At 41.2% G+C, this 24,068-nt stretch overlaps 1 protein-coding gene across 3 annotated transcripts; it reads left to right on the top strand.

Moving 5' to 3' along the window:
- The first annotated feature begins 1,491 nt into the window (after window positions 1-1,491).
- LOC109764381 (ABC transporter G family member 48) lies at window positions 1,492-20,100 on the top strand. 3 transcript variants are annotated; one of them, XM_040396496.3, is made up of 19 exons: window positions 1,492-1,802; window positions 13,173-13,255; window positions 13,648-13,732; window positions 13,831-14,121; window positions 14,206-14,296; window positions 14,404-15,304; window positions 15,411-15,571; window positions 15,720-15,823; window positions 15,960-16,125; window positions 16,219-16,332; window positions 16,448-16,563; window positions 16,697-17,029; window positions 17,143-17,433; window positions 17,696-17,779; window positions 18,005-18,138; window positions 18,297-18,524; window positions 18,629-18,800; window positions 19,289-19,543; window positions 19,648-20,100. In XM_040396496.3, the coding sequence occupies exons 1-19, from the start codon at window positions 1,530-1,532 to the stop codon at window positions 19,915-19,917; spliced, it is 4,152 nt and encodes a 1,383-aa protein (XP_040252430.2). In that variant the 5' UTR covers window positions 1,492-1,529; the 3' UTR covers window positions 19,918-20,100. The 3 variants fall into 3 exon arrangements, with proteins under 3 accessions (XP_040252430.2, XP_073361695.1, XP_073361696.1); XM_073505594.1 differs by lacking the exon at window positions 1,492-1,802 and having other exon boundaries at window positions 12,619-13,255; window positions 13,680-13,732; XM_073505595.1 differs by lacking the exons at window positions 1,492-1,802; window positions 15,411-15,571 and having other exon boundaries at window positions 12,619-13,255.
- The last annotated feature ends 3,968 nt before the right edge of the window (window positions 20,101-24,068 follow it).

Raw genomic sequence — 24,068 nt, 5'->3', positions numbered from 1 at the left:
GTGTACGCGTGGTGGGAGGGGGGCGTCGCCGCGCTGCCCGTGAGGAATCAATGGGAGGCTGACCGGCGGCAGCCTTGGCATTGATTCCCCGCGGGAAACCGAGGCGTTGTGAGGACGACGAGGCGAGTGTCGCTGAATCGGTGGGCCCGCAGTTCGTTCGCGCCAAAATCGCTCGCCCCGGCGCCCCCGGGCGCCCCCTATCGCGCCGGGTTCGGCCTGGGTCCGCCGGCGCCAGTTTTGGTCCAAACCGGCGAAAAACGGGCTCCTGGAGGCGCGACTAGGCCGATTTTTAGGCGCCGGCGCGGAAAAATCGCCTGGGAAGGTCTGTTGGGGGCGCGGCTGGAGATGCTCTAAAGTGAGAGGAATTCCATAAAACTCTGCACGGCTTGGAGCTTTGGGTCAGCAAGAGACCTCGTAAGACTAGTGCATCTCCATTATTGAAAAAAAAAACATGGCTCTTAAGCAAAGACATAATCCTAAAACCTATCCCAAGCATTGAAAAGGGTTCTTACCATGAAATTATTAAAGACGGTATCATAGTGGTAGGACCAAGCCATGAGTAAAAAATAATGTATCCCTTCTCTCACATGAAAATATTGAGTGGTTGAGTGATTAAGGCTTGAAGAGAAAAAACAAATATGCGGGTGCAGCTTAAGATTCATATAGATATTATCGGCGTGTCAACTCATTGGCACTGAAGAAAAAATCGACGTATGCCAACTTCATTTCACGGTGACTCCTACACACACGCGGTTAATATTATGTTGCAATCGGTGATGTTATGTCTAAATTCGCTGAAGGGCGTGTGGAGGTGTGTTTCCATCGGATCTCGCGAGATTCAGTCGGCGGCGCTTTTTGATGGATTTGTTTCTTTGTTCATCTGTTACATGTTTGATCCTTCCAATTTACGACTCTCTTCATCGGCGGTGATTGCTGCTCTGGGGCTAGTCCCGTGGGGTATTAGTATGACGGCTTCTCAACTGTCTACTGCAACAAGGTTTGGCCAACTTCGACGAGGAAGTGACGATGACAGCGGAGTGCCTTCGACTCGCCTCAATGCTTGTTGTTGTCACTAGATTGTTCATGGATCTGATTGTAATTTTTGTTACCTCAACTTTTCTTTGAAGTGTCATGATTAATTATTAATTATAAATAGGTACTGTAAGTTTCTCCGGCGAAAAAAAAGAACTGTTACGTTGCAATCGCGCTAACGGGCACCCTGTGTATATATACGATCCAGCGGCGAGCAAGCTAGCTATTGCAGCAGCCTGCCATCTATCAGCAGGGCAGTCGTGACTCGTGACTCGTGAGACCATAGCTAGGCTATGGAACCGACGATGGCAGCAGCATCTTCAGGGGCGTCGGCCCAGTCAAGCAACCGGCGGAGCATGAGCTGGGGCTCCTCCATCTCCCACTCGTTCCGGCAGCCGGACACGGACGACCCGTTCAGGCGGGCGCAGTCGCGCAGCGACAACGACGAGGAGAACCTCCGGTGGGCGGCGCTCGAGAAGCTGCCCACCTACGACCGCATGCGGCACGCCATCGTCCTCAATCAGGACGGCGCAGGCCTGGTGCACATCGAGCAGCTTGCCCGCGGCGAGGCCGGCCGCGCGCTCCTGGAGCGCGTCTTCCAGGACGACAGCGAGCGCTTCCTCCGGCGCCTCAGGGACCGCGCCGACAGGGTGGGCATCGACCTCCCGGCCATCGAGGTGCGGTACCAGGACCTCTCCGTCGAGGTCGACGCCTTCGTCGGCAGCCGGGCGCTCCCCACGCTCTGGAACGAAACCACTAACTTCCTACAGGTATGTACCTTACATTCTCCTACACGGCTACACCGTACCTATACACATGCATACGTACGTATGGACCCTACGCAAACTTGCATGCGTGGCTTGCTTGTTTCATGGACTGCATCATCGTTTTTAATTCTGTCTCGTTTCAACACAAGACTCGTCATTTTTTGTCTGATCCATCCAATTCAAGGACTGTCCATTTGGGTTTCAACATACTGCAAGGCTAATTTTGTACTACTTCCGTCTCAAATTTAATACAAATTTATACTAAAGTTAGTATAAAGTTAAGACACTTATTTTAGGACGAAGGAAGTAGCAAACCATGCAGGCTTCAACGAATAGAGGCTAACGCACGCTTCGTTCGCCGTTCTTCACTTGTGGGATTACTTTTTATTTCTACTACTATGTTATTGCAGTCGGTTACTTCGTTTTTGCTTTATCTATGCTGGCTTGGATTTTAATTTTGTCTTGGCCGTGTTATTTTTTCACTCGTATATGGTTTGGGCTGATATTGGAGACAATATTTGTTCTGGGTGAAGAGTGAAGTTGTTAGGTGCGTGATTGTGGAGTTATTAACACGTTTCAACCTCGGTGTCAGCTCTTATTCTATGTTGAAATTGTAAATTGTTGTTATAATGCTCACATGGGATCGACCCATGAGGCTTTCGCTCTCTTAGCTTGGCTCCTTGCTCCGCTCGCTCGCTTAGCTATTTTTCTACTCGCTCCACTGCTAGCTTAGAAAAAATAGGCCATCGTATTTTTTTTAATTTAAAGAAGTTCATTAAACCAAAAGAAGTCACGTATTTTGAAAAACCTTGAAGTTTAACAAAAGTTGCACATTTAAAAAGAGGAATTTAAAGGAATGTTATGAGAGTTATAAAAAAATTGTGGATTTCAAAGAATGTTCGTGAATTTCTAAAAGGTTTAATTTTTTTAAATGTCATGGATTTAAAATTCTTGTTGAACTTTGAAAATATTCATGAATTCAAAAAAATATCATAGTTTTTTTAAACATTCATTACTTTTAATAAATATTTATGAATTAGCATGTGGAAAAATAAAATGTAAAAATAAAAAACGAAAAAATAAAGAAAATATGGAAATAAAAAAGCAGGAAAAAACAAAAGAAAAACTATTATAACCGGTGTAAAATACCAAAAAGAAAGAAAAACAAAACGTCAGACAATACCCTCTCAAAATCGGGGAAACTGGCTGGCCCAGCGAGAGACATCCTAACAGATGGGCCCATAGCATATCCCACAATCCCCAATGCGCCAAGTCCCTTCAAATCTAGAGAGATTAGTATCTTAATAGATCTCTTGAATCTGATAGAGTAACTATATACCCTTTTTTGCGATGGGACTACCAATATACTTCATCGCTTTGAAAAAGAAATCGAGTAGAAACCAAATTAGCGAAAAAAACTCAAAGGAAACCGCTTTTGGGTCTTTTTGGTGTGAGCATGTGTCATTTATTGGTCAGTCCAGGATACAACACAACACACGTGGCATGAAGGGAAGACTTTGGGGGGGGGGGGTCCCTACAAACAACACCGTCGTTGTACATCACTGCAGGTCGTAATCACTGAAGCCCCATCGGAAAGAAGACGAGTGTGTCCATTACGGCCTTATCTATCGAAGCACTAGAATGTAACAAGTTGTGTTGTGAGCTGAATATGTAGCTCACTACAAGCCGAGGTCTTGTGGCGTGTCGGTCGAGGCCTTGACGATGCTCGTCAAAACACTCATCCGTCGTCTCTAGTCGATGAGGTTGGAGGAGAGGAGCATGATCCCCTGCCTCTATTCACCAGTCGTTCACCAAAGCACCCGTTCTTTTAAGAATGACTCTATTGTCACCCCCAGAAGAGTTTACTATTATTGTTCCAACAACTCCTAAAAAAATTGACCCCGCCTTCCAATGCCGCTAGAGGAGGCACTATAGAGATGCAGACGAAGCCAAATGGAAAAAATTCCAAGGGAGGCATTGTTGTCCCCAACACTCTAGAAACCCTAAATCCACCACCCCGAAGGAGCGGTGAAGAAACCACCCTATATCCAACTAACCCTATCTTCAGTGGCCTTCATAAACAAGCGGTCTCTATCCTATGAGATCGCTTACGCAACATGTTTTGCAGGCCAGGAGGTGATCCTTGTGGCAAGGCTTGTATGGAATTCGAGAGCCCTTCTAAACTGTAGGTTCTTTGCCTGGCTTGCTACGAAGAATCGTTGTTGGACCTATGATCGCCCAGCACACTATGGACTACCACACTAGGCGGCATGTTTGTTATGCGACTAATACATGAGATAATTGACCATCTCCTGGTCGACTGCGTCCTCTCTTTCAGTGTGGCTTGGGGTACTCTTGCTACCTCTTGAGCATGCGTTGGTTTTCCCTTTAAGAGGAAAGGGTGATGCAGCAAAGTAGCGTAAGTATTTTCCTCAGTTTTTGAGAACCAAGGTATCAATCTAGTAGGAGGCCACACACAAGTCCCTCGTACCTACACAAACAAATAAGAACCTTGCAACCAACGCGATAAAGGGGTTGTCAATCCCTTCACGGCCACTTGCAAAAGTAAGATCCGATAGAGATGATAAGATAATATTTTTGGTATTTTTATGATAAAGATTGAAAGTAAAGACTGCAAAGTAAAAATAGATTGGAAACTTATATGGTGGAAAATAGACCCGGGGGCCATAGGTTTCACTAGTGGCTTCTCTCAAGATAGCATAAGTATTACGGTGGGTGAACGAATTAATGTCGACCAATTGATAGAAAAGTGCATAGTTATGAGAATATCTAGCCATGATCATGTATATAGGAATCACGTCCGCAACAAGTTGACCGACTCCTGCCTGCATCTACTACTATTACTCCACACATCGACCGCTATCTAGCATGCATCTAGAGTATTAAATTCATAAGAACAGAGTAACGCCTTAAGCAAGATGACATGATGTAGAGGGATAAACTCAAGCAATATGATATAAACCCCATCTTTTTATCCTCGATGGCAACAATACAATATGTGTCGTTTCCCCTTCTGTCACTGGGATCGAGCACCGCATGATTGAACCCAAAGCTAAGCACTTCTCCCATTGCAAGAAAGATCAATCTAGTAGGCCAAACCAAACTGATAATTCGAAGAGACTTGTAAAGATAACCAATCATACATAGAAGAATTCAGAGAAGATTCAAATATTGTTCATAGATAATCTTGATCATAAACCCACAATTCATCGGATCTCGACCGCAAAAAGAGTTACATCGAATAGATCTCCAAGAAGATCCAGGAGAACTTAGTATTGAGATCCAAAGAGAGAGAAGAAGCCATCTAGCTAATAACTATGGACCTGAAGGTCTGAGGTAAACTACTCACACATCATCGGAGAGGCTATGGTGTTGATGTAGAAGCCCTCCGTGATCAATGCCCCCTCCGGCGGAGCGCCGGAAAAGGCCCCAAGATGGGATCTCACGGGTACAGAAGGTTGCGGCGGTGGAAATAGGGTTTCGTGGTGCTCCTGGTTGGTTTCGGGGTACGTAGGTATATATAGGAGGAAGAAGTAGGTCGGTGGAGCCATGAGGGGCCCACGAGGGTGGGGGCGCGCCCAGGGGGGCAGGCGCGCCTCCCTGCCTCGTGGCCTCCTCGTTGATTTCTTGACGTCCACTCCAAGTCCTCTGGATCACGTTTGTTCCAAAAATAACTCTCCCGAAGGTTTCATTCCGTTTGGACTCCGTTTGATATTCCTTTTCTGCGAAACACTGAAATAGGCAAAAAAACAACAATTTGCACTGGGCCTTGGGTTAGTAGGTTAGTCCCAAAAATAATATAAAAGTGTATAATAAAGCCCATTAAACATCCAAAACAGAATATATAATAGCATGGAACAATCAAAAATTATAGATACGTTGGAGACGTATCAAGCATCCCCAAGCTTAATTCCTGCTCATCCTCAAGTAGGTAAATGATAAAAACGGAATTTTTGATGTGGAATGCTACCTAGCATATTCTTCAATGTAATTTTCTTTATTGTGACATGAATGTTCAGATCCGAAAGATTCAAGACAAAAGTGTAATATTGACATAAAAATAGCAATCATGTCTTCTCAAAATAACATGGCCAAAGAAAGTTATCCCTACAAAATCATATAGTCTGGCTATACTTTATCTTCATCACACGAAGTATTTAATCATGCACAACCCCGATGACAAGCCAAGCAATTGTTTACTTTTGATGTTCTCAAACTTTTTCAATCTTCATGCAATACATGAGCGTGAGCCATGGATATAGCACTATATGTGGAATAGAATGGTGGTTGTGGAGAAGACAAAAAGGAGAAGATAGTCTCACATCAACTAGGCGTATCAATGGGCTATGGAGATGCCCATCAATAGATATGAATGTGAGTGAGTAGGGATTGCCATGCAGCGGATGCACTAGAGCTATACGTGTATGAAAGCTCAACAAAAAAAACTAAGTGGGTGTGCATCCAACTCGCTTGCTCACGAAGACCTAGGGCATTTTTGAGGAAACCCATCATTGGAATATACAAGCCAAGTTCTATAATATAAAATTCCCACTAGTATATGAAAGTGACAACATAGGAGACTCTCTATCATGAAGATCATGGTGCTACTTTGAAGCACAAGTGTGGTAAAAGGATAGTAGCATTGTCCCTTCTATCTTTTTCTCTCATTTTTTGGGCCTTTTTTATGGCCTCTTTTCTTTCTCTTTTTTTTATTTTTTCGTCCGGAGTCTCATCCCGACTTGTGGGGGAATCATAGTCTCCATCATCCTTTACTCACATGGGACAATGCTCTAATAATGATGATCATCACACTTTTATTTACTTTCAACTCAAGAATTACAACTCGATACTTAGAAAAAAAATATGACTCTATGTGAATGCCTCCAGCGGTGTACCGGGATATGCAATGAATCAAGAGTGACATGTATGAAAAATTAAGCTTGGTGGCTTTGCCACAAATACGATGTCAACTACATGATCATGCAAAGCAATATGACAATGATGATGCGTAAACGGAACGGTGGAAAGTTGCATGGCAATATATCTCGGAATGGCTATGGAAATGCCATAATAGGTAGGTATGGTGGCTGTTTTGAGGAAGGTATATGGTGGGTGATGATACCGGCGAAAGGTGTACGGTATTAGAGAGGCTAGCAATGGTGGAAGGATGAGAGTGCGTATAATCCATGGACTCAACATTAGTCATAAAGAACTCACATACTTATTGCAAAAATCTATTAGTTATCGAAACGAAGTACTGCGCGCATGCTCCTAGGGGGATAGATTGGTAGGAAAAGACCATCGCTCGTCCCCGACCGCCACTCATAAGAAAGACAATCAATAAATAAATCATGCTCCGACTTCATCACATAACGGTTCACCATACGTGCATGCTACGGGAATCACAAACTTTAGAACAAGTATTTCTCAAATTCACAACTACTCAACTAGCATGACTCTAATATCACCATCTTCATATCTCAAAACAATCATCAAGTATCAAACTTCTCCTAGTATTCAATGCCCTTATGTGAAAGTTTTTATTATATCCTTCTTGGATGCCTATCATTTTAGGACTGAAATTTTAACCAAAGCAAATTACCATGCTGTTCTAAAGGACTCTCAAAACAATATAAGTGAAGCATGAGAGATCAATAATTTCTATAAGATAAAACCACCGCCGTGCTCTAAAAAGTTATAAGTGAAGCACTAGAGCAAAATTGTTTAGCTTAAAAGATATAAGTGAAGCACATAGAGTATTCTAATAAATTCCGATTCATGTGTGTCTCTCTCAAAAGGTGTGTACAGAAAGGATGATTGTGGTGAACTAAAAAGCAAAGACTCAAATCATACAAGACGCTCCAAGCAAAACACATATCATGTGGTGAATAAAAATATAGCTCCAAGTAAAGTTACCGATGGACGAAGACGAAAGAGGGGATGCCTTCCGGGGCATCCCCAAGCTTAGGCTTTTTGGTTGTTCTTAGATTTTACCTTGGGGTGCCTTGGGCATCCCCAAGCTTAGGATCTTGCCACTCCTTGTTCCATAATCCATCAAATCTTTACCCAAAACTTGAAAACTTCACAACACAAAACTTAACAGAAAAAATCTCGTGAGCTCCAGCGAAAGAAAAGAAAACACCACTTCAAGGTACTGTAATGAACTCATTATTTATTTATTGGTGTTAAACCTACTGTATTCCAACTTCTCTATGGTTCATAAACTCCATTACTAGCCATAGATTCATCAAAATAAGCAAACAGCACACGGAAAACAGAATCTGTCAAAAACAGAACAGTCTGTAGTAATCTGCATCTAACGCAAACTTATGGAACTCGGAAAAATCTACCAAAATTGGACGACCTAGATAATTTGTTTATTGAACTACTGCAATTGGAATCAGTATTTTATCACGTTCTGGTGATTTTTAACAATTGTTTTCGTGAACAGAAAGTTTCTGACTTTTTCAGCAAGATCAAATAACTATCATCCAAGAAGATCCTATAGGTTTTACTTGGCACAAACACTACTTAAAACATAAAACCACATCTAACCAGAGGCTAGATCAATTATTTATTCCTAAACAGAACCAAAAAGCAAGAAACAAAAATAAAATTGGGTTGCCTCCCAACAAGCGCTATCGTTTAACGCCCCTAGCTAGGCATAAAGGCAAGGATAGATCTAGGTATTATCATCTTTGTCATGCAATTCCTCAATTGAACACTTATAACCCTTAGGAATTTCCTTATTTTTATTAATGATCAAACTCCTAGGCAAAAAACCGAGAAAATCATTTGTAGCAAAAGGTTCCTTATTGATAGCGAGAAAGTCGGGGTGAACACTTATGGATTTAAGATCCGCATTTTCCTTACTAGAAGTTTCACCCTTATTTTTAGGAACATACATCAATTTGGCAATTTTAGCATTAGGAGGTTTTGGAGTATTTTACACGGAAGAAAAGGCGGACCCTAAGTTGGTAATACTATCCTCAATTTTATCAATCCTCGTGGAGTCTTGATCTATCTTCTCGTTAACTATAGGTTCCTTTTCTTTAAAAAAATTAAAAGCAACTCCTACCTTAGATCCGTATTGGGTAATTTCGTTGTGGATCTTTTTATCCAAATTTTCAATCAACTCTACAGTAGCAACTTTATTTTGAATAATTTCAAGCCTTTGCATTACATGTTCCAAAGTTAAAATAGTTCCATTAACCAAAAGAGGTGGTGAGCCAAACAAATCTAACATAGCATTATAAGAATCAAAAGTATGGCCACCCAAGAAGTTCCCTCCGGTAATGGTATCAAGAATATATCTATTCCAAGGAGTGATGCCTACATAAAAGTTACGAAGAAGAACGGAAGTGGATTGCTTCCGAGTAGATCTATTCTAAGCATTGCAAATTCTATGCCAAGCATCTTTTAGATTTTCTCCCTCCCTTTGTTTAAAATTAAGAACTTCATTATCGGGAGTACTAACAATGATAGAAGGATTAGCCATGACGACTAACGATCTAACACACGGCGACACAAAGAACAAGCGAAAAGAGACAAACGGAAAGAGAGGGCGAATAAAACGGCAAGGGTGAAGTGGGGGAGAGGAAAACGAGAGGCAAGTGGAAAATAATGTAATGCGACGGATAAGAGTTTGTGATGGGTACTTGGTATGTCTTTACTTGTGCGTAGACTCCCCGGCAACGGCGCCAGAAATCCTTCTTGCTACCTCTTGAGCATGTGTTGGTTTTCCCTTGAAGAGGAAATGATGATGCGGCAAAGTAGCGTAAGTATTTCCCTCAGTTTTTGAGAATCAAGGTATCAATCCAGTAGGAGGCCACACGCAAGTCCCTCATACCTACACAAACAAATAAGAACCTTGCAACCAACGCGATAAAGGGGTTGTCAATCCCTTCACGGCCACTTGCAAAAGTAAGATCTGATAGAGATGATAAGATAATATTTTTGATATTTTTATGATAAAGATTGAAAGTAAAGATTGTAAAGTAAAATAGATTGGAAACTTATATGATGGAAAATAGACCCGGGGGCCATAGGTTTCACTAGTGGCTTCTCTCAAGATAACATAAGTATTACGGTGGGTGAACGAATTACTGTCGAGCAATTGATAGAAAAGTGCATATTTATGAGAATATCTAGACATGATCATGTATATAGGCATCACGTCCACAACAAGTAGACCGACTCCTGCCTGCATCTACTACTATTACTCCACACATCGACCGCTATCTAGCATGCATCTAGAGTATTAAATTCATAAGAACAGAGTAACGCCTTAAGCAAGATGACATGATGTAGAGGGATAAACTCAAGCAATATGATATAAACCCCATCTTTTTATCATCGATGGCAACAATACAATACGTGTCGTTTCCCCTTCTGTCACTGGGATCGAGCACCGCATGATTGAACCCAAAGCTAAGCACTTCTCCCATTGCAAGAAAGATCAATCTAGTAGGCCAAACCAAATTGATAATTCGAAAAGACTTGCAAAGATAACCAATCATACATAAAAGAATTCAGAGAAGATTCAAATATTGTTCATAGATAATCTTGATCATAAACCCACAATTCATTGGATCTCGACAAACACACCACAAAAAGAGTTACATCGAATAGATCTCCAAGAAGATCGAGGAGAACTTTGTATTGAGATCCAAGGAAAGAGAAGAAGCCATCTAGCTAATAACTATGGACCTGAAGGTCTGAGGTAAGCTACTCACACATCATCGGAGAGGCTATGGTGTTGATGTAGAAGCCCTCCGTGATCAATGCCCCCTCCGGCGGAGCGCCGGAAAAGGCCCCAAGATGGGATCTCACGGGTACAGAAGGTTGCGGCGGTGGAAATAGGGTTTCGCGGTGCTCCTGGTTGGTTTCGGGGTACGTAGGTATATATATAGGAGGAGGAAGTAGGTCGGTGGAGCCACGAGGGGCCCACGAGGGTGGGGCGCGCCCAGGGGGGGCAGGCGCGCCTCCCTGCCTCGTGGCCTCCTCGTTGATTTCTTGACGTCCACTCCAAGTCCTCTGGATCACGTTTGTTCCAAAAATAACTCTCCCGAAGGTTTCATTCCGTTTGGACTCCGTTTGATATTCCTTTTCTGTGAAACACTGAAATAGGCAAAAAAAACAGCAATTTGCACTGGGCCTTGGGTTAGTAGGTTAGTCCCAAAAATAATATAAAAGTGTATAATAAAGCCCATTAAACATCCAAAACAGAATATATAATAGCATGGAACAATCAAAAATTATAGATACGTTGGAAACGTATCAACTCTCTGCTTGTGGTAAAGCCAAGTAGGTGCCTCGAGCCAATGACACACTCGTCGGCTAGGGTTCCTTGTGTTCAGAGGTTGCCTCGAAGGACGTCTGAACCATCCTCACTATCACGCTCTTGGAAGTCTGGAAGCATAAGAATGCGGTGATGTTTCATCATGTGGTACCTGCCGCGGATGTGGTCCTCTCTGCCACTGATTGGGAAGGGAGAGCAAGGATTGTGGCTAGGTTTCTGGGGTCGGAGAAGCCTTTTGCTCATCGTTAGCTAGATAGGCAGAGAGATTTCCAGATAGTGCCATTGGTGTTTTAGGTAGATGGATGATGTGTTTTGTGCATCTTGTCAGGATGTATGAACATGCCACTGTAGCTGAGCGGTCTCACTCCTTATTCTCTAATATATGATACGCACTAGAAAAGAAGGAAAATGAAATTAAAATCATAAATGGCGGCATATATACAAAATATTTTCAATAAAGGATAGCCAAAATACCACTAGGTAAATCCCAAAGTTTCAAATACCACTAGTGATAACCAAAGTGCCAAAAATATCACTAATGTCAAACAGAGAATAACATATTTGAAGAAATACACATATGCCCCTTGCTCATCTCTGTCGGTCCAGAGGAAAGTATACGACAATGCATCTTTCGCAGGGTCAAGATTTAATAGCATCATTCAAGCACATGACCATGTGAATCAGGAAAGCAACAGCAAGAAGGAAAACTCTGCAAACACCATAATAGATGTGGAGGCAGCAATGGAGGCGGCGATTTGGATCTGAGCCCAGATTTGAACAATAAAATAGGTAAAAAATAGTTTTAAAAATCTGGATTTTTTTGCAACAAGATGCTCAAATGCATGATCACCGTGCAAAAATTGATGAAAGTTTTGACATTTGAGGAGCTCGTGGCAAAAAAGAAATATTTCAGGCGTCTAAGAAACTTTTGAAAGTCGCATTGTTCATGCCTGATTTTATTTTGCCACGGGCTCCTCGAATGTTCAAACTTCATTAAAAAAATCACGGAGTTAACGCACAGGAGCATCTTGCGCCAATTTTTTTCTGAAATTTCTTGATTTTACGGAGAGAGTACTACCCATTAGTGAAGGCTACCTATCATTTTTAAATATATTTAGGTCGGGAGTCTTTCCCCCTATGAAAGCACGCACATACACTCTGCCCCTATATGCATCTCCGAGAGACTGAGCTATCATATCATCTTGAGATTTTACGAAGCCACCGTAGGTTCCTCGTAGTAGACAGAAACGTCTCTTCCCATTGAACACGCATCACCGGAAATCCTAAAATAAATCCAGAATAAATGCGAGCATCAGGACTTGAACCCTGAAGCGCTGAGATATCATTGTCCACCTAACCGTCCAATTATAGGTTGGTTTGCTCTGCATCATTTGTTGTTTGAGCCTTGATGAAATGACTAACATAGTGTGCTGCCGAGCTGTGGTTCAGAGAACAAAAAAACACATAAGGGACAGAGTGGTTGAGCCACAGCTCGGAGAAGTAATTCAGATGAGCATAGGGGAGCCTATGCTCCACACCCGCCGCTGCTCCCTCTACACCCGTACAACCACCGCAGCTGCTCTCCGCACCCGCCCTTGCCTACCTGCCGACGTACCGGGAAGAGAGAGGACACCACGAGAAAGAGACAGGGGAGAGGGGCAGCAGAGACCTCGACCTGCGCCGCCGGCCCTTACTTCGGCGGCGGAGATGGGATACGCGCGCTGGCTCCAATGGCGAGCGTCATGGAGGTGTTCGACGAAATGTCTTTAAGAGGCCAAGGCGTGTGCTATGCTAGCTAAGTCGTGGTGAAGTCACTCTTACCACGGGAAGGAAACAGAGGCCAATTAGGCGCTTCTTGCCCTATCATGAGCTAATTCCTTGCTTGTTTCTAACACTGGTTGCTTATTCACATTTTGCATGATCTACCCATAATTATCCATTACCGTGCATATTAGGCGTATATGCATCGTCATTATTCACACTAGGCGTATATGCATCGTCGTGGATGAATTGAATTTGATGGAATGTTTACACCACGACGACGACGACAGGGTCTTATTGGACGATTTGGCTCCTCAAACAAGAGGACCACTACCGTACTCAAACACGCATATGGCATCCTCAAACCATCCAGGTAACAACCAAATCATCACATTCTTCTTCCTGCAATTGTTTCTTTTATTATGCCAGCAAGAACAATAACTGTAGCAGGCTCATTATCTCCCTCACATGTCTCTCATGCACATCCTGAGCCAATATCAATTTATTACGTTACATCTAGTTTCGTGTTTTTAGATACTGCAGGTAGTCCCCAAAATCGGTTTTCAGTATGTAGCAATCATCCTTCCTGCAAGAAAAACAAGTCGTTCATTTTATTGCTTTCCACTAAATGTAATCTCAAAAGGAAAAAAAAATACACAGTGGCTTTCCTCAAATACAAACTCACCAAGGAAAAGGAAAATGCACAGACTGATCAACTGTACCTTTTGAAGCAAAGTAAGTTTTCGACATGCATATTGTTTTCAGGATGACCCTTCTTCTTGGACCTCCTTCTTCAGGAAAGAGCACACTTATGCGAGCCCTTACAGGGAAGCTTGACAAAAGCCTCAAGGTTTTAACTCATCTTGTTAATTTTTTGCTTATGCATTATGATCACATCCATATAAGATAAAAATAATCACCATCCTTTGGATACTTCAACACACCCAGGTATCTGGCAGCATCACATATTGTGGTCATACTTTTTCCGAGTTCTACCCTCAGAGGACCAGTGCGTATGTCAGTCAGTATGATCTCCACAATGCAGAGATGACTGTAAGAGAGACATTAGATTTCTCCAGGCGATGCTTGGGTATCGGTGCCAGATATGACATGCTTGCGGAGCTCACTGCAAGGGAGCACGAGGCAGGCATAAATCCAGATCCTGAGATCGATGCTTACATGAAAGCTACTGCAGTGCAAGGACATGAGACTAATATTATAACCGATCTTACTCTGAAGGTGAGCTTTGACTATTCTATGAACTACATGGAGGTCTCTAGCAAAATATTGCACGCTGAGTCTAAAAAAAAAACCTCCCATTAGGTGCTTGGGCTTGACATTTGCGCCGATAACATCGTCGGTGATGAGATGACCAGAGGAATTTCTGGAGGGCAAAAGAAGCGTGTCACAACTGGTATGCACGCACACCTACATAGAATAAGCTCCTCCGCTCAACTCATTGTAGAAAGGAATTTCTCACTTAATTAATGTTATGCTAATATTCACTTCTGTTGATGGCAGGGGAGATGTTAACAGGACCTGCAAGGGCTTTGTTCATGGATGAAATTTCCACTGGTTTGGATAGCTCTAGCACATTTCAGATTGTAAAATATGTAAGCCAATTGGTCCATGTGATGAATGACACTGTGATGATCTCCCTTCTACAACCACCGCCAGAGACCTACAACTTGTTTGATGACATAATTCTCCTATCAGAAGGATACATGGTGTACCATGGGCCACGCGGGAACATCTTGGAATTTTTTGAATCCGCTGGTTTCCGGTGCCCGGAGAGGAAAGGAGTTGCTGACTTCCTTCAAGAGGTCACTTCCAAGAAAGACCAGCAACAATACTGGTATCTTGACCAGGAGCAGTATCGTTATGTGCCAGTCCTAGAGTTTGCTGAACATTACAAGTCATTCCATGTGGGTCAGCAAATGCTGGAGGAGCTGAAGATTCCTTTTGAAAAATCCAAAACCCATCCTGCCGCGTTGACCACGTCGAAGTATGGGCAATCCAGCTGGGAGTCATTCAAGGCAGTGATGTCGAGAGAACAACTATTGATGAAGCGCAACTCCTTCATCTACATCTTCAAGGTCAGCCAGTTGATCATCCTTGGGCTCATGGCCATGACTGTATTCCTCAGAACAGAGATGCCCCATGGACAGATTTCGGACGGTGCTAAATTCTTTGGAGCTCTGACTTTCAGTTTAATCACCATTTTGTTTAATGGGTTTGCTGAGCTACAACTAACCATTAAGATCCTTCCTACGTTCTACAAGCAAAGGGATTTCTTGTTCTCCCCCCCATGGACCTTTGGACTGGCAAACATCATCTTGAAAGTTCCTGTTTCATTTGTGGAGGCTGGGGTGTGGGTTGTCCTCACGTACTATGTGATGGGCTTTGCACCTTCTGCAGGAAGGTATCCATCCGTATATAAATAATAATAATACTTGTGCTCATTCCATTTTCTGCATTTTAAAGTTTTGAATTGATAACTCCATTATTCATCTATCTACTCATTATAGGTTCTTTCGCCAGTTTTTAGCTTTCTTCGCTACTCACCAAATGGCAATGGCTTTGTTCCGATTTCTTGGTGCTATTTTGAAATCAATGGTTGTTGCCAACACTTTTGGGATGTTTGTTCAACTTATTATTTTCATATTTGGAGGATTTATCATCCCTAGAGGTAAGCATGCCTTCATGATAAAACCATTCATATTTAAAAAAAAAAAAATCATTCATATTTCACTATCTAGGCACGATAAATCAGCTATCTACGTCTCATTTGCATGGATCAAAGTAACCTTCTCCGTCCCTAATTTTGATGTGGACAGGTGACATCAGACCATGGTGGATCTGGGCTTACTGGGCATCTCCTATGATGTATAGTCAGAATGCAATATCGGTCAATGAATTCCTTGCCAGTAGGTGGGCCACTGTAAGTTTTTCTCAGAACACTGTATTATTTTTCTTTGATTTCTTTAAACTGGGATAGTGAGGAGATCATTATATCTTAGTGTGATGTAAAGGTGGCAACATCTCAACTAATACGTGGCCTTTCATTTGTACTACAGCCAAACAATGATCCTACTATTGATGCACCAACGGTAGGAAAGGCTATTCTTAAATCCAGAGACTTGTTTACTGGAGACTGGGGCTTTTGGCTTTCCATAGGAGCCGTTATAGGATTCACTATTTTGTTCAACATCTTATACCTTCTGGCCCTAACATACTTGAGCCGTGAGTATCATTATTTTCTGTTGGCTAAGATTATTGTTTGATGCCTTAGTGAGCAAGTTACATACACACTACATATGCTCTGTTTTCTTCCAGCTAGCGGTAGATCAAACACATTAGTTTCAGATGAGGAGAATGAGAATGGCACAAACAAAGAGCAAATGTCAGAAGCCAGTGTGTCATCTACTATGCCATCTTCAATACCTATGGGTGAGATCTTTAATTATCCATCTTAGACTATTGCAGTTCTCAAGCTTATGAAATATTTATCAAGTCGATTGATGCCTTAATAACAATACTAATTAGTCACTATCTACGCTTGCAGTTTCTACAGGTGCCAAGGAAGCCACAAATAGGCCAACTCAGTCACGAACTACCTTGCCTTTCCAGCCTCTTTCACTTTCCTTCAACCATATAAACTATTGGGTGGATATGCCTGCGGTAAGCCTACCTATCGCCATCCCACACATATCTTATTAGGACATAACTTTGTTACTTGTATGGTAAACTTATCTGCTGATGTGGACAAAAAAAACTCAGTTCTAACACTAAAATGTGTCATCTTGTGTTTCAGGAAATGAAGGAACAAGGATTCACAGAAAGTCGTCTCCAGTTGCTCTCTGATATCAGTGGTGCATTTAGGCCAGGAGTTCTGACTGCACTAGTTGGTGTGAGTGGAGCTGGGAAGACCACTCTAATGGATGTCCTGGCAGGAAGGAAAACCAGTGGAGCTATTGAAGGAAGTATCACCCTCTCCGGTTACCCTAAAAAGCAAGAAACTTTTGCCCGCATTAGTGGCTATTGTGAACAGATTGATATCCATTCACCAAATGTTACAGTATATGAATCCATTCTGTACTCTGCCTGGCTGCGTCTTTCCTCAGATATTGATGACGCTACGAGAAAGGTACATATTTCAAGCCATTTTTCATACTCAAGTAAACATGTGATGTTCTATATATTTGAAACTTCAAATTATTTATTTTGTGTGACTAAAGAAATTAATCTTCACTCACATAGATGTTTGTGGAGGAAGTCATGACCCTTGTAGAACTTGATGTGCTGCGTAATGCTATGGTTGGTCTCCCTGGAGTTGACGGGTTATCGACTGAACAAAGAAAGAGACTGACAATTGCTGTGGAGCTAGTAGCAAATCCTTCAATTATATTTATGGATGAGCCAACTTCTGGTCTTGATGCTAGAGCCGCAGCAATTGTCATGAGGACAGTGAGAAATACAGTCAACACTGGGCGTACCGTGGTTTGCACGATCCATCAACCAAGCATTGATATATTTGAGTCTTTTGATGAGGTTCGCTCCTCTCCCTCCAAGAAAATAATCGGTTATATATAGTTTACGGTTTTCTATGTTAGTGTCTGGTATACACTTTCTTATGTTCTTCATGACTTTTGACATAAGATGAAATTTAGGTGATGTAAAATTCAGGCGGTGTAGAATAAATGTTCTTCAACATGAGTGTTGGTTAGCGATATATATGTATATATTGTATAATTTTGTTATAACTGTGTTAGTTCTTGAAATGCAAGTAACTCACAGCCAGTTCCTTTTCTAGCTTCTGCTTTTGAAAAGAGGAGGGCGGGTTATTTATGCTGGTGAACTTGGTCGTCACTGTGAGAAACTAGTTGAATATTTTGAGGTAAGTTTCCTTTGCTTACATGTTTTAGTTCAGGGTAGCCAAGATTTTACTGATTCAATCAAGTTTGGAGGTAGCCAGGATTTTACTAGTTTTCAGTTTGACGGATAGACTACTTACAAATATGATCAATGGGCTTAGAAAAGTCATTAAAGACCAAACATACCTGAACTCCTTGAAGATGTAGCAAAAGTAAGACTAGCCCATGAGGCTGCCATTGCATTGCAGGAAATTCCAGGTGTGGCTAAGATCACAAAAGGATATAATCCTGCAACATGGATGCTGGAAGTTAGCTCCACTTTAGCTGAGGCTCACTTGAACATAAATTTTGCGGAAATTTATGCTAATTCCATTCTTCATAGGTAAGTAGACCCAGTCGTTGAACATAACCTTTCACAATTATTAACTAGTTGTCATTTCCACTAAAACAAATACATATGCTCTTGAAATGAAGTGCCAAAAAGGCAGTTGTTTTCATTTATACTATCCACAAGAATTCACATTTGTTAAATATGGCCAGGAAAAACCAAGACCTTATTAAGGAATTGGGCGTTCCCCCTCCAGGCTATCAGGATCTCTCATTTCCTACAAAGTATTCTCAAAATTTCTACAACCAATGTGTTGCAAACTTCTGGAAGCAATACAAATCTTATTGGAAGAATCCACCCTACAATGCCATGCGCTATCTTATGACGTTGCTCGATGGTCTTGTATTTGGCACTGTGTTTTGGCAAAAAGGAACAAAAATGTATGATCCTATTTTCTTGCTATAATCGAGGTTTGAGAGGATGATACATTAATTTAACTCTATGGAGGCACTGATATTTTCTCATCTGGTTAATTTTTGGCTAGAGAATCGCAACAAGACTTGTACAATCTACTTGGGGCCACTTATGCTGCTGTCTTCTTCCTTGGGGCTACCAATTGCTTCACCGTTCAGCCTGTTGTGTCAATTGAGAGAACAGTTTTCTACCGTGAAAAGGCGGCAGGGATGTACTCTCCATTATCCTATGCATTAGCTCAGGTAATTTCTTGATCAATTTGATACTCATTTTGATTGAAATTTAACACTCCCTCCGTCCCAAAATAAGTGTCGTTGCTTTAGTACAACTTTGTACTAAATGAGCGACACTTATTTTGGGACGAAGGGGGTAGTTTGGATGCACTGAGCTTGTTCAGGGTGAAGGTATGAGCCCATCCTATTCCAAATACAAGGAGCCCAAGTTCTGAAGTTGCTATGATTATCACTTAGCTAAAAATTAAGAAACAATTAGAAACCTCAAATCAGGGAGGGTGAAAAACTAGATTTTTTTAAAGAATTAACAACGACCTGCTTATAATATTATAAATTGAATGAGTTTAATAAAGTAAAAGTGGTGAAAGGTTTGATTTTGTTTGTGAATCATTTTGGCCTTATATAGCTCCTCTTTGAAATTGTCCGCTGAACATTTGAGATATGAACAAGTTTTAAATCCATCCATTCTCAAAATTGTGCAATTTTTATTTGTGCAGGCATGCATGGAGATCATCTACAACATCCTCCAAGGGATGTTATACACAATCCTCATCTATGTGATGATTGGATATGACTGGAAAGTTGACAAGTTCTTCTATTTCATGTTCTTCATTATTGCAAGCTTCAACTACTTCACATTGTTCGGCATGATGTTGGTATCATTGACTCCGTCTGCAATGCTTGCAAGCATACTCGTATCCTTTGTACTCCCTCTCTGGAACCTGTTTGCTGGGTTCCTCGTTGTCAGAACAGTAAGCAAGCTAAGATTAACCGTGTTACGTGTCAATTAACCAAATTCGTTGATTAAGGATTGTTGTGATGGATGTATGGATGGTTGTTGTTTTTATTGTTGCAGGCGATACCGATTTGGTGGAGGTGGTACTACTGGGCCAACCCAGTGTCTTGGACCATCTATGGTGTTGTTGCATCGCAGTTTGGTGACCATGGCGGTTCTCTGCTAGTCCCCGGTGGGAGCCCTATGGTGGTGAAGCAATTCTTGGAGGATAATTTGGGCGTGCGGCATGATTTCCTTGGCTATGTTGTCCTAGCCCACTTTGCTTACATCATTGCCATCTTCTTCGTCTTCGGCTACTCCATCAAGTTCTTAAACTTCCAAAAACGTTAGGCAGTGTGCAGTCCGTTTTGGCGCAATGAAGTGATGTGTATATATGTATAGTACAAGCAGTAGGGTTCAGAGACTCTACATAAACTCCATTGTTATATAATCGAGAGTTGGTAGTGATATACCTGATTCTACTATTACAATATTAAATAAATTAAACAAATATAGAAAAGTTCTTTTTGGTCCCTCAGCGTTGTGAAAGTCTATGTTTGGTCATCAACTCTATGTTAGTTATCCCTGACCCTCAAGTCTCAAAAACGTGAAATGTTGTTATTTTCTCACTGAAAGCTGATGGTTAGAGCATTAGTGACTGTATCAGTAAAAAATTGAGGAATCACCGGGTGGCGTCCCTCCACCTAAATATATTGCTCAAAAGGGGCAGTGGGTTTAAGAGCAATTACCCAAGCTCATGAGAATTATAGAAATGCGCAAGCGTGAGGAGGGGAATGCCAACACAAGGAAGTGGACTCCTTCATGAGAGTCTTTTTTAAGTCTGTGTCCAGAGGTCTAGATCATCAGTACATCGTACATTGTATGGAGATGACCGAATGAATGTCTTTCCTAGAAAAACCTTGGTGTTTCTTGCCTCCCATATCTTCCATAGCATTAGTATGACAATGAGGCTCCATATGTCAGGATTGGAGGCTAGCGGTGTAGTCTAGTCCCAAGGGTAATCGATTGATGTTGGAGTAGAGAGGCCCACCCTTTTCCAAACAACATGATCACAAGACCTACACAAGTAACCACATATTGTTTAGTGAATTGCGACCTTCAGGTGACGTGTGTTGGTATCAATGAGGAGCCAAGATAATATGAGAATAACGGGAAGCCACAATACTTAAAGCATTGGTCCGGTCTAATGGCCTTAATTACCGAGTTGACCATTGCAAATGGTAACGGAAGGAAGGACAATAGAATCAAACAATCCTGACAAGAGGAGTATGGCTATTCAAGGGTTATATACTCACCATGACCTAAATTTCTCTGCGCCTAACTTCTGTATTGCAGGAAAACCATAGTTTATTCCCCATTCTTTACTTTTATGTCCTTTGCGTGTAGTCTTAATTTTAGCCTATTTATTTTACATTGTAATCATTTGTCTTCGGTCACCATTGTAATCCTTGCAGATAACAAAATAGTCAATTCACACGAGACTTATGACAACTCGTGTGTGATAGAAACATTCACGTTAACACTTGCATCCTGCTCGTTGTGGGAACGATGCTATATTGGATACTTAAACGAGAGTGTTGGGCAACTAGCCATGTGTGTCTTGCAGGATATCAAGTATTTTCTGGCGCCGTTGCTGAGGAGCTAAGCATCGAGTTTGGTTTTTTTAACTAATTTGTAGGTATTATTATTACTATAGATGTTTACTGCTTCACATTGGAGTTCTATACGCTCAAGGAAACAATATCTGCCGGGCTATATTGATAGATTCCTGACATGAGAGAGTCTGAAACTACAAGAAAAACTTAAAAGGTCTAGAATTATTGACATTAAATCTTTGTATTCAGACATGACTATAAGCCCGAAGGTGGAAAAAACTTTAAGGGGTATGGTTTGACATGCTTCGACATAATTGCATAACCAGTTGGAAGGGTTGCGTTGGTAGATCTATGTAGAAGTTTCTCCCTTACTCCAAGATGGCCAGTCTGAGAGGATGTAGTAGCTCTCACTCAAATTATTGGAGAGTGCATATCTGAAGTTTGGGGGAGATTTTCTAAACTCACAATTCTTTACCGAACCATGGCTTCGCCGAACACTTCATACTTCAAATGTTTTATGATGGATTGAGTGGCGAATCTAAACTTGTTCTTGACATTAGTGTAGGTGGAGTGTTCATGTCCTTGACAATGAAGGAAGGAGAAAACCTCACTCAAACAATAGTGACTACGAGAGTACAATTGTACGATGAAGAGCTTACTGAATTTACTCCAAGGAAAGTCTATCATGTCAAAGATATGGAAGAATTTAGAGAGGTGAGAATAGAAAAAGGTGAGCCTACATGATTGCTTCGGAATAAAAGTATAAATCCATTTAGTCTCTACTAGTAGAAAGATGAACTTTATGAGTCGTTTAATAAATTTAGACATTATCAAGAAGACTTTAATCAAGAGCTAAATAGATGTATCTATCAAAATGAGAAAATTATATCTCGCCTTACTAAAGGGTGATGGATTAAGTCATGCCGTGAAAAATCTTGACAAACATTCTCGCATGATTGAAGCTGATCAATGTGAACAAATTTTTTAAACTCATCTTTAATTCTAGGTCAATATGATAAATATAACTTTGTTTCTTCTAATATCATTACTACCAGAAAGTGGTAAAAGCATGCAGGATACGAAGGGACCAGCTTGGTATGAAGAAGAACAAACTCAGAGGAGGAGAGAAAGTCAAAAGCAAAGTCAAGATGAAGAAGATCTTCTAAATTCTAGCTGAATAGGGCTCTCCTCAACAAGATGCGCATGACCAAGATGAAGGTACTAAGGATATTGAAGAAACTGATTCAGACAGCGAGATAACGGACACAAGAGATAGGGAGGAAATGATTCAAGAGCAAGAAGAGGCTCAAAACAATGGAAAAGAGAAGCACAACAAGCCTCTACAAGAGGAAAGCGCCAGATTATATTGTAACTACCACATGAGGTAAAGAGAAAGGTAAAGCAAAAAAACTACTCTCCCATATCCAAAGAAAGCAGCAAAGACTCATTCTAACAATGAGATTTATGGTTCTTTCGCGAAAGCCTTACAAAATCTTCATATGCAAGTACCTATTGTTGATATTATGAAAATCCCTACTTGTGCTAAATTCTTAAGAGATATCCTTAATAAGGAAAGGAGCATTGTTCCAAAGGAGCTCGTGACTACTATAAGAAGATGCCAAAAAATTTGGGTATACCGAAAATCTCTTGCTCTATCGGCACGGCGGATATTCATAATGGTCTATGCGACTTAGGAGCAGGGGTAAGTGTTATGCCACTTTCACTCTATAAAAAGTTAGATTTGGGAACATATGTTCCTACTACTATAACATTGTAGATGGTAGGCTTTAGATTTGGGAGCATATGCTCCTACTGCTATAACATTGTAGATGATAGACAAGCCGAAAATCCATCTCTGCACCCGAGCTCATTTGCACCTGCGCTTACGGAAAAAATCAAAACAAATATTATAAAAATTCCAAAAATTCCAAAAAAAATTGTGGGGTATACAATTTTATGTGTGAGGCCCGCTCCAAATTTCAAGTCATTTGAACGTTTGATCAGCTCTCAGCAAAAAAGACAAATTGGGGGTCTGTAAAAATATTTACTGTTCATGTACTGTTTTGGTCCGATTTGTCTTTTTTGCTGAGAGCTGCTCAAATGTCCAAATGACTTGAAATTAGGAGCGGGCCTCACGCATCAAATTGTCTACCACACAAAAAAAATGGAATTTTTTGAATTTGTTTTAAATTTTTTACAAAAAAATTTCTAACCGGATGTAGATGAGCCTGGGCACCGAAACGCCCTACTCCAAGACAAGCCTACTAAACAACAAGTAGTATTGTCAAAACGTCCTATTAACGCCAGGTCAACATTACATTCCTACTAATTTTGTTATAGTTGATATGCCGGAAGATGGAAAATTATCTATTAGTTTTAGAAGAACCTTTCTTAATACTGCAGGTGCAGCAGTGGATGGAGCGGAAGGAAAGGTAACCTTTAAAGTCCACAACACAGAAATCTAAGACACTTTTCGAGGAAGCCTGGAGAAGTAAAGAAGTACTCCCTCCGTCACATAATATAAGAACGTTTTTGACACTACACCAGTGTAAAAAGCGTTCTTATATTATGGGACAGAGGGAGTACGTTCCACCTCCTAAGAGAGTAGATGTGGCATGTGTTAGAAGAAACGGGCCGTCAAGAGTCCGTATGCGAATGTAAGAAAATAAGGTTGAACTAAGCAACCTTAAAAACAACATTAAATTGGAGGCAACCCATCATATCAGGAAAGAAAGAAAATAATAAATTTTGGTTATCAATAAATCTTCTGTGATGTTTAATAAGGACTAAGAAATCATGTTTTCTAGAAGAAACATGTCCTAGAAGATAACATGCGGGGCTTGAATGGAAAGCAAAGAATGAGTTATCTAAAGGAAACATAGAAGA

This window comes from Aegilops tauschii, chromosome 7 (assembly GCF_002575655.3).
Source record: "Aegilops tauschii subsp. strangulata cultivar AL8/78 chromosome 7, Aet v6.0, whole genome shotgun sequence".
NCBI lineage: Eukaryota > Viridiplantae > Streptophyta > Magnoliopsida > Poales > Poaceae > Aegilops > Aegilops tauschii.
This window is presented reverse-complemented; position numbering and strand designations above follow the sequence as displayed.

What these genes read in the sequence shown, in the direction of transcription:
- LOC109764381 (XM_040396496.3), top strand. Translation starts at nt 1,530, where the DNA reads ATGCGGCACGCCATCGTCCTCAATCAGGACGGCGCAGGCCTGGTGCAC. An exon ending in TTTGCACCTTCTGCAGGAAG is followed by an intron (nt 15,305 to 15,410) that starts GTATCCATCCGT and finishes TACTCATTATAG; the next exon opens with GTTCTTTCGCCAGTTTTTAG. An exon ending in TATTTGAGTCTTTTGATGAG is followed by an intron (nt 17,434 to 17,695) that starts GTTCGCTCCTCT and finishes TTCCTTTTCTAG; the next exon opens with CTTCTGCTTTTGAAAAGAGG.